Source organism: Syzygium oleosum, unplaced genomic scaffold, assembly GCF_021117445.2.
Source record: "Syzygium oleosum isolate NSW1041296 unplaced genomic scaffold, Sole_v2.1 Sole_v2.04, whole genome shotgun sequence".
NCBI classification, from domain to species: Eukaryota; Viridiplantae; Streptophyta; class Magnoliopsida; order Myrtales; family Myrtaceae; genus Syzygium; species Syzygium oleosum.
This window is the reverse complement of record NW_026607488.1, coordinates 8,136,929-8,152,180: the sequence shown is the minus strand read 5'-3', so window position 1 is coordinate 8,152,180 and position 15,252 is coordinate 8,136,929. Positions and strand designations below refer to the sequence as shown.

Sequence of the window (15,252 nt, the reverse complement as noted above, 5' to 3'; positions counted from 1 at the left end):
TCTTCCTATTTCCTTTAAGTCAAGGGACGGCACTTCCACGAAAAGAAAAGGACATGAAACATTAGTAGCCAATTATTCTAGGGACGGCACTTCCATTCACATTTTGTCTGATTCAATGGGTTGAGGACTCCATCTATCCATATCAAATTGCCCGTGGTGTAAGAGAATGATCTTTTCAAATTTAAGATGAAGAAAGAATTTCATTGATGTACAATCCAGTGAAATATGTCATATATTGGCTATTAGAATAAAAATTCAAGGGAAAAATAACAAGTATTTTTTTCAAGATAACGATTTCTAAAATAAAATTGTATCATTGGACAAAGAGTTCACACCGAACATTTCGTAGCAAGTACGAAACTCTTATAGTAACACTCAGAGAGTAGCTAAAAAATTATGTTTGTTTTTTTTTTTTCTCTTTTCAAAGTATTATCTTTCGTGCAAATGATAATCATTTGCTAAACTATCAAGATATATTCGCTAATTGAGTGATATGTTAATCTATTATGTAATCGATAACTCTCTCTCTCTCTCTCTCTCTCTCTCTCTCTCTCTCTCTCTCTCTCTCTCTCTCTCTCTCTCTCTCTCTCTCTCTCTCTCGTATAACCATACACAGCTCATCGGATTTAAGTAATTATGTCCTCAAACCATGGTAATTATTTCTCTCGCCTATTGTAATATGTCCCGATGTTGGTATAGAAAGAAATTATGTAGAGCTCATCCTATAAGAATCAAACTAACCGACTTGATCTGAAATGAATTTGTTCTTCTTAGTTTGCTCATTTATTGCGTACCCACATTTGTCCATGATTCAATATAATTTGACAGAAATGTCTCCAAAGAAGGAGAAATTGGTAATTTTTTTGGTAAACCAAATCGATCAATTTTAGGCCGCAAACGAAGAGAGAAAGGAAAAGGCAACGATGCTATCATGATGCATAGCATACTTAGATGACGCCGTTAATGTGCAAAATGTAGCTAGACTATAACTAAACTTTCACGAATGTGCGAATTCATTAATCAATGCAAGACGTCGAGCTTTGCCCACGAATTAGGAATACTGTCCTTATATGATACAACAACCTTTGAAGTAGGGAGTGCTATCCTTATTGCCAAATATGTGGGATCTAATCCTAACTAAAGGATTGTGTTGACATATTGCATTCACAATCCATGAGCAAGAGATTTTCAAGAAATATGCACTCTGCGCAAACTCGTACCAAAATGTATAAACAACAAGCTTGATCTAATTATAATCAAGTACTCTCGTAATAGCATGACCAGAAATAAGAGATACTGAGTGCATCTTTTGAGCAACTATCATGTTGGCATGAAAGAATAAGTATAATGTGTCATCATGGTGAAACATACTAGAGACAACAAAAATTTGAACTTCCAAAAAGTTCACAAGTATATTTTCGTCTCTAATATGGTTAAGTGTCAACTCAACAAGTGCAAGATCATCTTAATGATCGGTAACCTACTGTCGGGTTAATTCAAGAAGAGAAGACCACACAAGCGAGAGAGAGCTGAAGATCACCAGAGTCCGATAGAAATATCTTCTCAAGCATAATCAGGCATCACTTTTTTCAGCAATGTAATTGGCTTAGAGTCCTCGGGCGCCAGTTGGTCAAATGCGACATAGTTGTGCTCTTCATCGTACACATGGCACATCGTCATGATTGTCTTCATGAGTCGCCAATTCCATGTGGCTTCATTTAAGTACTGCAGATGACATGTAAATCGAAATGAGCAAACTAGCAAATAGGCATTTTTCGACAACAGCGAGACGGCTGGTCAACAGGCAATTATGCAATACTGAGAGCACTCTGTATTTACAAATATTTGAAGCACCAAACGCTAAAATCAAATTACCACTCAAGTTTGCCAAATTTAGTTTCAACTTTAAATTTCTCCCTTCCACTTCAAGCATCTGTTACTCATGACAAGAGAAAAAAAAAATGGAACTTGTTCCGAATCATCCTAATCTAGCTGGCCTTTTGAATGCTAGAATAACATAGTTGATGAAAACCAGCTCACCTTTCCCCAGTTTTCTTGTATAGACTTGTGAGCCGCACGCAAGTTGTAACTTGGAATCCTTGATGATATATGATGGGGTATGTGGACATTTATGTGATGGCATAGAATTTCAATCCTGCACAAGAAAATAAAATCTCAGTTTGTTTGTTTATCATTCTAATCCTTGCACCCAAAGGTCGTTGGATAAACTTTTTTTTTTTTTTTGGTAACCTGGGAACCCCCCGCACGGCTGACAGCTGAGGAGGTAAACCCGGGGTGACGCTAGCGCAGGACCCACCACCACGACGTCACGCTTAAGAATTCCTAACGCCAGCGCTGGGATTCGAACTCCTACCCTTCGTGAGGGGAGGGGAGCCCGAAGCCAGCACAGCCGCTGAGGGCGGTGGTTCGTTGGATAAACTTTTAAGACAAAGCAAGTGACAAAACTTTCTTCCGAAGCATGCAGTCAGCTAAGATAGCTAGTTCACCTATAACAACATCAACTTGATAATAGATTTCATCTTCTTCCACTTTCTAAAATGCAAAAGTTTCTTGACACACATATTTGCATGACAATGCCCAGAAGCAATGCCATGTTAAGTTTAAAGGTACAAAACCCAATTGCCGCAGCCATCATGCCATTGCTAGTTCATTTATATCTTAGATGCAAGCATAAGAGAGCAAGTAATGAAGAAACTTGAGGAAAAAAGAAAGATCTATTACCATTTAGGATAATCGCAGTGGACGGTTCCGTTCAGCTGCGCTTGAGCAGCATTCCACTCATTGGAAGATTTGAAAGGAATATGAGGTGCCGTGTGATGGACCATTGTGAAAGTACTCATCTAAAAACAAGAAACAGATTGCTCTTCTCATTCAGCAAATGTGGACGGCTTAACTAGAACAACCAGGACAACTAAATTAATAGAGCAAAGAAACTTGAAGTGAAAACTCTTAATTATACAGCTTATGATTTTCAATCAATCCAAATCCTAAGATTGAGGCATTCACTGTCCTCAGCTGTACTTGGCAATAATGACTGACTATGAACAACTTCTGACCAAATATCCTGAATGATCCAAAGCTACAAAAAAGATGAGAAGCCACTAGATTCTTTTGGAGGTTATCTTTATTATGACTTGAGGACTACTCATCAACGAATTATTGGTGTCTTCAGTAAAGAAGGGCAACGAAGCATACGTTAATGCAGATGAAAAAGACCATTACCCAAAAATGATAGCCCAACCATGGCATCAACCAGAACTTAAGCCACCCCAAAATGCCAGCCTTGTAAATGATCAATGGCCACCCAATCCCCATAAAAGCAAAAACGCAAGCCAAACTGATCTTCACCCTTTTGACTTCATTTGGTCTGAATTTCTTCAAGTCAAAGTGCCATATCAACCTAGTAGGGCATTTAGTCAGATTAAGATCAATGCAAGTACATGAAAAGGCAACAAATAAGAATTATAATAAACCACCATCAATTTGACATTTTGAATTCGAAGGCATGGAGAGCGAGGAAACAAGTATCTAAATGGAAATAATACACGTTTATAGTTCCATACATACCAATGACCTATAGACATCCAAGGACGAATTGGGCCATATCCATAAATAATTGCCTTGCGCAGAAGAGGAGAAGAGTCAAACTCCTCTTTCCAAACAGGATGCCAAGCTGTATCTTCAGACAACCTATAAATTTACGGATAAAAAGGAGACAACTACAACCATGTGAGCAAGCTAACCAAGGGGAATTTTCTCACAAAGATAAAAAAATAATAATAATAAGAGAAAAAAACAAGGAGCGTGTGTCCAAAACATAACATCATAGACATGAAAGAGAGCAAGGAAATAACATACGGCACATGTGCAAAGTGCAAACAAGTGTCTTCATGTACATTTCCTCACTATATCCAAAGTGTAAAACAAGGGTCTTTAAGAACATAGATTATGCATAGAGTAGATGGCCTTAAAATGGACTATTTGTTAAAAAACAAGGTGGAATATACAGTCACAAGAGCGTTCTGCTTGTTGCTAAAGGACCATCCACTCCTTTATTTCACATCAAAAGGTATTCATAATGGATTATCGAATGCAAAAATCTAAAAGGAGTGTCTTACAGACATGTTAGTTTTTGCATGATGACGGTCGTGCTTAAACCTCCATGGCTCGTAAGGATATATCAATGGTAGAAATGCCAGCGTTCCCACTACATCTTCCACTAATTTGTTCTTCGCAAATGACTTGTGAGCACAATCATGCCCTATAACAAAGAACTTAAAAATGGGAGGGAAAACAAGAAGGGATAAACAGAGCTGTCTAGGAAGTTAATCTAATATCTGGTACAGAATGAAAAGACAACCCATATGAGGAACAAGCAAGGGAATTTTTTACCAAAGGAAAAAAAACAGCAAACAAAGCTTACCCCGGTAACAGCAGTTCCTGTCCATGCCCACGCCAAAGGGAGTAGGTACCATGGGGCTTTTGAAATCATGAACAACCCCAATGCATAGGAAGTAACAGATATCAAAACTGAAGTCCAGGCTTTCCCATCATCAATCTCAAAAACCTTCCATGAAATTTGAGGGCAATAATTGTTAGAAAACTTGCTAACAAGGTGTAACTCTTTCAGCTACACCAGAAAGTTTCTTGTCACCATCTAGCCCTACATATGACCAAGATGCAGCTGATATTAATATCGCATAGTGAAAAGCTTATGTAGTAGTATTAAAAGAGACATTTGTTCATTTATTTGAGGACTGTTCCCAAACAATAGGAGCATAATATTCAAACTAGGAACACCATTGGATTTGTTTTCACCCTTTACAAAAACAACATCCTCAAGTTGAAAGAATAATCTAAATAAATAATCTTGACAAGGAAAATGACAAGATGGGAATGCTTCATGGATAAGAGTACATGTAAGCACATTCCACAGCCAGTAAAGCGGATACCTTTCTGGGAAGTGAATCAATAACATCCTTGAGGGTAACATTTTCAGGAAGAGGTTCTCCAATTTGCCTGAAGCCATAACTATCGGCTAATTGTTTCCGGTACTCAGCACTGTCTTCTGAAATCGGTGGAACAGGAACTGCCACTGCCCTTACAATATGAATCTTTTTAGGGGAGAATGAATGTCCTTTATGTTTGATTCCCTTCTGGAGTTGATTTTCCCATTTCAGATAATATAAGCCTGTCTTCCAACAGAGTATTACGAGAAACCCACCAAAACCAGAGAAATTATTAAAAGCAGTATAGTACCAATTGCCCCATGCAATTTGTTTCGTGTCATTTAAAGTTTAATTTCAAAATAAAACCCAGTATTTCGGTTGGTTTCATCCCAATTCCCAAGATTCCATTATCAAAATGATGCTTGCACTCAAATAAATTCTAGCCTATATGACGATGTCCATGCTTTTAACCAACTGAATAGCCATCGGAGGTATGAGCTGGTCATGTTCATATAGCCTTTGTTGCTCATACCTGAGATTAGGTTGACTTGGTTTTATTTAAAATAAATCAGAGCAAGCAAATCTAATTAAGATGCAATTTCAGCTGACTGAGTTAATAAATTCGGTCAACTAGTAGTAGGGATCAGATTTTCCAACTTGAAGCTATATTTCATGATTCTAGCACTTAAGTGGACCTATCCTTCAGCCATATCATTAGTTTGATGAAAAGAAACAACAGCATACTGAACAAGGCTACATCTGAACTGCTTATTTAAGTAAATGGATCATTTTGATAAGAATGGGTGGGTGGACTGGGTCTGTGTGGCCATGTTGGTGCCTGGGCGTGGATGTGGAGCCGACTCCAAGCTATTGCTCAGCGACCATACACTGGTAAGAAAGTGCATTGTTGACATTTATCATCATATTTTACCAAAACTGCAATCATGTCAGAAGTCCATGATTGGCCACTCTAACAAAATGGACCCTTTAAGCCTCTAACCAGCATTGCATTAGGTAAGACAATTATCTTGATATATAACCAACAGAAGATTTCAAAACATAAAAGTTTATTAAACTCAAGATAATCTGCATGCCTCGGGCAATCCAAATGAGCGTCATCAATTGCAAAAAGTGTTAATTTCAGAATTTTACCAGAAGAGTAAGGCAGTGACTGGCAATCCAAGTTCTATGCAACAAAATGCAATGTACATATATGGCACAAAATCCGTTATCTTAGAAGAAAAAATGGTAGCTTTGAGTGCAATGCATCGTCACAATTAGGATCCTAAATCCCACCACTGAGCACAAAAGCAAATCACTTTTCTTAAAGTAAAGAGTTAAGAACCAGTTTAACGTATCAAATGAATAATCAACCGCAGCCATCACAACCAAATTCTAAACTTAACAGAGCAGATTTAAAGCTTCGAATATACGGCTACTTTGGCTACAAACGGAGTGCACCACCACCAGGGCACAACCAACGGAGGAGGTTTTGACAAAAAGTATAAGTCACTCAATTCATACGTGAGATTAGCAAAAGATAAAACTCCAGGCGAAAAGGCATAATAGAAAATCAAATACCAGGTGAACACTGGGTAGCAATTCTTCGGCTCCGAATTGACGTCTGATGGGGGCCCTGAATACAACATCCACACGAACTCGTCAACAGGGAGGGCGGGCAGTAAATGCTCAGCGACACGTTACATTGAAATTACACAACCAAAGTCCAAATTCAACCAAGAATTTGGAACCAAGAATCAAAATATCCCAAAGAAGCTCTCGCATTTACAAAATGAATCAATCTTGAAGGGCACCCAGACAGAGAGAGACAGAGACAGAGACAGAGAGATGGATACACCTTGAGGAGGAAGACAGAATCTGCAAGCCTGAAAGCCATGAAGAAGCAGAAAATGCAGATAAGAACTTGCAGCTCCAGAGGACCCCCAGAACACAGACACAAACCCAAGTACCCAAAAGATAGACCCCCCCCTCTCTCTCTCTCTCTCTCTCTCTCTCTCTCTCTAGTTATTACAACAGGGGTTACAAAACATGGGATGAGGCGGTGGACCCCCAAGGAGAGGGTCTTCAAATGGCTTTTCTTGCTGGCTTTTTTTATACGTGGGGAAGTTGCCTCCCAAACGTCATCTTCTTTCGTCTGGGGTCGGCATCAAAAGTGTGGATGGCATTTCGCAGGTATCCTCCACCTTTTGTTTTCTCCCTAATTTTCTTCCCCTTTTCTTTATTTTGGGGTACTTTTTTCTTTCTTTCCCTTTTTTCCGAAAAGTAATTTTGTATATATAAAAAGAAAGTGAGTATGCCACTTTTTTTATTGCTTTAATATGACTAATTTGTCGACATGATAGGGCTGTTTCATCCCGCTCTACGACTAAATCCGTTTCATTTAGAGAGACAAAATCACCATTAATGACATTTACACTTCGTTTATTTCGCGAAAAATGTGACGTTTCTAAAAAAACAGTTTTCAGAAAAATGAAAATATTTTCCGGTATTTGACTGAAATCTGAAAATGAACTAGAAAATAATTTTCACCGTTTGGTAGGGAAAATCTAAAAATTACTAAAAAATTCGAATTTTAAATTTTTTCTCTTTCCTTTTCTTTCTTTTTTTTTTTCCTTCTTTCTCGGTTAGTGGTCGGCGACAGTGACGGCCGCAACCGGCTACAGGCGAGGGATGAGCTAGCCGGCCTCCGAGGCTTCCACTACCATATACATTTTCCGACAAAAACCCAAACTTAATAAATTGCCACGCAACTAAACTCGAAATTGATCTGAATTGACACGTTCTCTTCCATTTTTAATGAAAAGCACTTTGTAATCACCTTGAGGTTTTTCAACCAAAAACAAATCACCTTGAGGTTTTTCAACCAAAAAAAATTACCTTGAGGTTTCAGGCCTTTGTTGACGAAATTTGAAGGCGGTGTTGGTTGCATGGAAGAGAGATATGGCGGCTATAAAGAGCATATAGTATTCATTGTCAAGCGATACTTTACAATATCTCAACAGTCTCTTTTGCGTGCAAGCCAAATGAGGAGTGTGGAATTTTAACTGGCTCTAATACCACGTTAGAAAGTCCATCCCAAAAATTTACACTGATCGATAGAGGAACACCACATGAGTATAAGAGCATACGAGATCCACTGTCAAGCGATATAGAACAATATTTTAACATTGGCGATGACTATGCAAGTTGTAGAGACGTGGCGACTATATACCTAGAGAGAATTATGTGTTTAGTAAGGATTTTTGTTCGTGTTGTTAACAATTATTTAGACATTTTGTGCTTTAGATGAGAACACCGATCACACGGACGAAGGAGGAGGTTTCTTCCTACCTAGATAGGAGGAAAACATGGGATACCTTTGAATGAAATAACCATTCTTTCTTGAAAGGAGTTGCTATTTACTTATTTAGGATGGACTCCATATAAGTAGTGCCTGTATTTTTGTGTTTAATCGTAAGGTGTCGATCGCAAAGTTTTCTTTTCTTTTCTTTTCTTTTGCGCCAAATACTGAAAACTTTTAGAACATACAAATGCGGACAAGATTCTTGATAACATTTCAGAAATTGGCGAAAATATAAAAAGGAAAACACTTTTTTACCTCTAAAAAGGTCAAAATAAATGATTTGGTAAAATATGAAGATTCGGAGTGTAGGATTTCTTGGGGGAAAATCATAGATTGAGAAGACACCTATATGACAAGAAAATACCCAACTTGGAAATTTGACTTTTACTGTTATGATAGATAGAGGCGCTCGATTAAATCCTTCATGGATGCATATATTAACTTATCCCCCTCTCTCTAGCACAAGAATAATAAGGCACAATGTAACTTTATCCGGCCCGGGATCGAGCGTGTCCACAACACATTCATAATTACGATAAGATATTTCATAGACGCGGCTAGTTAGAGCTAAGCGACCACATATCAAGAAAAGAGCAAGACCCATAATGAAGCCCTATATTACACTTTCTGAACCGTCAATCGCTTCCATCAACCGCATCATACATCGAATGTGTATAAATAACATATTTCCTTCATCTACGGTGTGCTAGCGCAGCGCGAGACCCGCGTCGGGGAGAGCACCGTTCGCGTCTCGCCGAGCCTAAGGCGTGTCTCCATGCAAACTAATTAGGAAGAAAGAAAGATCCTTGGGTCATGCTTGTTCAATCTTGTCAGCTGATGATAAAATTAGGGCAATTCACGTTGTGCACGTTTCGCATGAATTCCGCACTTAATCATAAACCCTTTGAATCGTTCGCGATTGCGAGTCAGAAACCAGCAATTTATTGGAGTGCGTGGGTTGATCCACTCGTCCTGTCGCTCCTTCCGTCCTAAGTACAGCGACTAAACATGCACGCATTGTCTTTGTTTGGCCATGTCACCATATGCACTTGTCAAAGTCAACAATCCACTTTCGGTGACGAAAAGGAGGCAAGGAAAACGTTGCGACCACGGCAAGACTCTCTCATTCTTGGATTGAACACCATTGATAATCGCAAAGTAGCGTTAGAATTAGGCGTACAAACACAACGAAATAAAGAGTAAAGGCGAGAAAGAGAAATCGAAATACAAAATTTTATCCCAGTTCACCCTTAGATTAGGGCTATATTCTCTCTGTTACAACCATCAATTATAAAAGAAAGATATTATATATACTCAGTAGCTATTCATGAGCCCAAACTCAAACTACTAATAAAATACATGTCCAAACTATAAAAACCATCTGGTATTGCGGGGGTGCTACCCCTTATGACCACCGCCGGGGTGGCGCTTGGACCCTCGCCCGCTCATTGGGGAGCGGGATCCCATGCTTTTCACAAAAATTGTACACAATGTGGGTTACCCCACTTCCTCCAGTAAGAAAGATATTTTTTGAGCTCTTCTTCTACACTCATCAACTCTACATACTGTTGATGTAACTCTTTTCTTCCCAGATTGTGTCCCCATTGTTTTGTGAGGTCGTGTTAGCTTCATCCTCTGCATCACGACCATTTCGTCCTTGAAAGTTACATCTCATTTGTACAATTCCTACTCTTTTAGTTTCATCTTTTTCAACTCAATCTCTACATTAACCGGTTCTATTGGACCGGACCGGATTGACTGTCCTATCCGATTCCCGATTATAGGGCTGGCCGGTCTGATTTCCAGTTTCTAAGTGAAATCGGATGGAACCGGACTGGACTGGGAACCGATCACCCCTTGTATCAACTCCTCTTGTCATCTATACAACATTATGAATCTTCTTAAAAGAAACATGACATTGTAAATTATAAGGTAATAATATTGTTGTCGTTAAAATTTCGCGATCCTCCATGAATTTTCTCTTTCGCGCGATGTAGAAGTAAATCTTATTATATTTTTACGTTGACTTGCTTTCTGGATTATCTATGACTACTGGCGGAGGTGGAAACGCAATGGCTTGCACCTTTTAGTTAGGTACATGTATCTTTCAACCTTTAAGGACACTTTATTGTTAAATAAAAAATTCCTTCCATTGCCTGAGAAGATATCTTTCGTTGACCAATCTTCATCGTGCCAAACATAGAGAAAGACAGTAAATAAATAATAAAAAGAATGTAAATTTTTACTTAGAGAAATTAAATGGAGCTCAAAACAGATAAAAAAATTGGGTTTTTGCCTTGGCGCACCAAATTTTGGGTGTACTTTCGAGATTTAAACAACTTCAAATAATTTCACAATTTTGGTTTTGCCTAATAGACAAATGTATTTTTTTAAATATAAATTTAAAAAGATATTAAGTTTCGGAGAACTGTAAATTGTTCGATGCGAATCTACATATTGATATTTGTAGATCTTGAACGGTTTTAGGTTGATTCCCTGACACGTTTGGTTACGAATGAAAATCGATGCATTACTGCATTTTCGCTAACATAGGGGGAGTTACGAATGAATGAGAATCGATGGGAATGCGAGAATAGAAAAGGCAAGTAGATATGTGGTTATTAACTAAACCTTGCTTTCTATAACTTTTGTATGGAAAAAAATTAATATGGCAAGCATACTTATCTCTTTTTTTTCGGTCGGAAAGCATACTTATCTAATGTACTGTTATTTATTGCAATTTGAAACATATAATTCAACAAAAACATGTATTCCGATTTTTATTATGTATGGCGATTTTTAAGTTAATTCCTATTCCGATTCCTCATAATTCATTTTGATTCCTCATATCTTGTTACCATGTTCTCTTCCACATTTAGATTATGGCATTATTTCAATACTCAAGTTAAGTTCAATTGAGTCCAAGTTGATCACGCCTTATGTGTGAATTAAACTCAAACTCGAGAAAACCGAGTGTCGTCGAGCTCAAATCAAATAGGCGATTCTTGGGAATAACACGAGAAAAGTCTATTTTGATAGGCACGTGGCGCCAAACTTAATTCAACCCGATGGCTGAACACCACTTGGTGATGAACAATTGAATCATTGCCAATGCTCTAAGCTCTTGCTCAATGATCGAATTCAAAAAGGTCCAATGATGCATAATTGGCCATGGCGTGTCCGAGTGCTTCTTTGTAAACCAATCCACAAAAACAACGTGTAAGACAATTTTCTTTGCCTTATAATAGGGATGATCGATTTGAAGGTGAGTTGGTTCTAGATCTAGAATCGGGATTCGACCTTGTGCGCTTCCAAAAGATTGGAACCACAATCCGAGCTGGTCAGTTTTGAAATTGCTGGTTCCGATTGCTTTTATGTTTTGAGTACAAAATCAAATTGTTTTAACAAAATATAAAAGTTATACTATTTCACTACTAAAGCATTTCTTAGTCCACCAGTTATGTTGTTTGCTTATGCTGAAGATTCCATGCTTGATAGGTGCAAATAACTTCATTTTTTCTAAAAGGGACTTCAAAACCGGTTTAAAACTGATTCAACTCAAGTAGAACGGGCGGTTTCGACCTTGGAATTGGAATCGAACCAATCTTGGGCCAGTTCTTGGTCCACGGAATTGGAAATCGAAGCGGTTCTCCCTGGAACAGACTGGTGTAGGCCAATTTGGTTGGTTCTCTAGTTGAACCGAACCCGGTGCTCACTCCTACTTGATGATAATGCATCATGGAACTACTGTTCCCTTTGGAAAATGAGAGAACGTGGAGGGTGGAACGAAAATTTAGAAAAAATGAGAAGCTTTATAAATTTCTTGTGTAATGATGTGTGGGAAATCTAATATTCTTTTCCTATTTTCTGTCCTCTCTTCAGTGTCCCAAAACATAGCACAAAAATGGAATTAGGTTGTGCACAAATATATTTCAATCTGCTTCCTAAATTGAAACCGGTCCATGTTCATGGAACATATGGTTAGATGATGTACCATTGCTTCGACGTTGATTTGCACCTCCAATTTATCAAAGAATAAATAAATACTAGAAATTATAAATTAAAAAAATTAGTAGGGTTCATTTGTTATTTGACTAGTATATGGGCCTGATAATATCATGGGCTGGGCCTGACTAAGCCCAATAGACACTCGGGAAGGTTTGTGCGAATATTTTTAAGTAAGTCCGACCAAGCCGGTCGACCCAAATTTTTTTTAAAGATTTCTCTCCTTTTCTGGTCGGGTTTTGCTTGAAATTGGCCGTAGCTTGGGCCGACTGTTCCAACGGGCCTAACATCTGACGGTAAAAGTGACTTCTGAACATCATGGGCATCCATGTCGGGAAAATTACCAAAAAAGTTCTAAACTTTTTATAATTATGTCAATTCAGTTCTAAACTTTTTTTTGGGGCCATTTCAGTCTTAAACCTTTTGTAATTGTGTCAATTCAGTCCATTCGGCCACTTTTGACCGGCCGGCGCTGACAGCGTCCTGTCAACCAACAGATTTTTTGTTAAATGAAGTTTAAAAAGTTTTGATCGAGAATCGAGCATGAGGCTTGAAGACCCTATGGCATTCCGGCCCGAGGGCCCTCGGTTGGTCCTTTCTCTCTCCTCTTTCGCCGACAAATGGCGACTTTCCTTTTTCCTTTTCCTAGGTAGGTACCTCTTGGATTCGGAGTTTGTTCCCACAAATGCCACCCCGTGAGATATTGATCGTCTTCCCTCCGAAGTTTGTGTCCTGTTGGAGAGGATCTAAAGCAACACGAGCTTTGCACGCTCAGATGAAGCAAGGCAACATCGCGTGCTGCTTTTCACGCGCGAAAGTGAGGATCAAGACGTTGACGAACCACGGATTTCACCGTCGAGAGCCTCGTGGATGTTGTGATATTTTACAAGTGCAATGGTAAAGACTGTGTACATTACTTGTGTGATAGAAAGAAATCTATTCCTTTTCAAGAAAATTTTAAGAGAAGAATATTTTCATGATATAAGCATAGTCATATATAACACATGCGTCTAATAGTATTTATGTGAATAATTGGTATAATTAATTGCATGATATTGAGCAAATATTTATTTTTACAAAATTAAGTAAAATTGGGTTCATTAGGCAAGACATGTTATGTTGTGAAAGAAAAAAAATATATATACAAAAATATATATACGATAATAGGGGAAAAGTTGACTTAATCGCCCGTATTGGAATTTGTAGCAAAATAGGCCGACATTGTGTGAAATAATATTTAATGTAATAGAATAGTTGATTCTACTATACAACATGTATTATGTAATACATAAATTATAGATAATTGTTGTCGTAAATCAATACTATAGCGTAGAGCATAAAATTACCTTGATTCAATCCAATACAAAATATACTAAAACACAATGCTAGAGTTAATTTTACTTAATTAAAGAGTCGCTTAAAAATGACAAACAATCGTGTCAAATTAAAAAGAAAAACAGTCATGATAAATTCAGGTTTAATAAAATAGGACATATGAGATGTTTGACTAGTGTAATGCGAAGTTATATAAAAGACAAATGAACCTACACCTTTAGATCATCTAATGAACAATGCATATTTTTTCCGCGTGATATTTTCTTTGATTACTTAATTTCATGGCTATTGTCATTCTTATAACTCCAGAATATACGATGTATTTATATAAGTTGATTTTATCAAACTTTGAAATATAAAACCTATGCGTGGAATAGATAAATCCACTCGTTTTTCTTTGAATAACCGATCATTGCTCATAGTCAACCTAAGCAGAAAATGGTGAAAAGAACATGATTTAATACCATCCATTTTTTTCACATCCCATTTATATAGGATACCTGGTTATTAGAATATTAAATCACACATTCATTTAATAGTTTAAACTTTTGAATTGAACTTTCTTACACGGTATAGGTCATGAGTTTCAATCTTTCTATGCCTGTATTCACCTAATCAATTACATATTTCCATGCCTTCATCTAATAACTTAAGTTTTTAAAATAATTAACAGCGGTCCCGCAAAATCTTACACTAGTATTGCTTGCTAGAAATTGGCGATCTAACCAAATTGCCGTGCAAATTTCTCTATCGCATGTGTTGACATTTTTCCTTTCTTTTTTTTAGCCCTAGAGCACAATCCACTCTGCAAGTTTCATTAAGTGGTTAAGTTTAGGCCTTTCACCTGTGCGTGTGATGCTGACTTGATGGGGTTTATGCTGGGAGTCATGGAATGGCATGAATACTATCATCTTATAAGATCTCTGAAGGCCGGATTGGTCTCCCATACACAAACTGGTCATGTCGCTCTCCTGATAAGACCATGGCAGGTTGAAACTAGTTATTGTATCAAAGTGATATGTGTGTCTCGCTAAGGGGAGTGGATAGCCGAACTAAGTTGGGCGTGGTACGATCTAATACGAGGATGCTATTCGCCATCTCTTGAGCAATTTATAGTAAGAAGGATGACCTAGTGTTCTCAGCTCACTAGGCGCTGCATAGGCTGTTTCGCGGCCAAGAAATTATCTGCTCGTGAGATTTGCATACAATTGAGGGGATCTGAATGACTTCCAGTTTTTGAATTGGAAATCTCTTGACTTTCCACTTAGTCAACTGCTGCAACTTTGTGGTTTAAAAGGAGTCGAATTAAAAGTGCTAATGAGAGCATTTAGATCAAATGTGTGCTTTTGATGAAAGTAATATATGAGATCAGTATGCAACTTGGCAATAACAACATGATATAGCCGATCAATCATTATTACTATTGTGTTGCAAATCTCATCCTATTTGGCATCACGTGTGTACATGTCTCACTTTTTATTGATCGGTTACCCTACACGTCGCCGCTAGTCACGAGCTCATGCTTTTTGACCCTCAAGATGTGAGGACCTACATGCCTCCATTTAGAGACGGGTACGT

At 37.9% G+C, this 15,252-nt stretch overlaps 1 protein-coding gene across 1 annotated transcript; it reads right to left on the bottom strand.

The window, feature by feature from the left end:
- Nucleotides 1-1,294: 1,294 nt before the first annotated feature.
- LOC115685313 (omega-6 fatty acid desaturase, chloroplastic) lies at nt 1,295-7,113 on the bottom strand. Its single transcript, XM_030610352.2, has 10 exons — nt 6,829-7,113; nt 6,552-6,606; nt 4,974-5,212; nt 4,445-4,588; nt 4,144-4,295; nt 3,589-3,711; nt 3,244-3,421; nt 2,743-2,861; nt 2,041-2,155; nt 1,295-1,725 (listed from the first exon to the last, which is right to left on the bottom strand). The coding sequence occupies exons 1-10, from the start codon at nt 6,865-6,867 to the stop codon at nt 1,564-1,566; spliced, it is 1,326 nt and encodes a 441-aa protein (XP_030466212.1). The 5' UTR covers nt 6,868-7,113; the 3' UTR covers nt 1,295-1,563.
- Between the last annotated feature and the right edge of the window lie 8,139 nt (nt 7,114-15,252).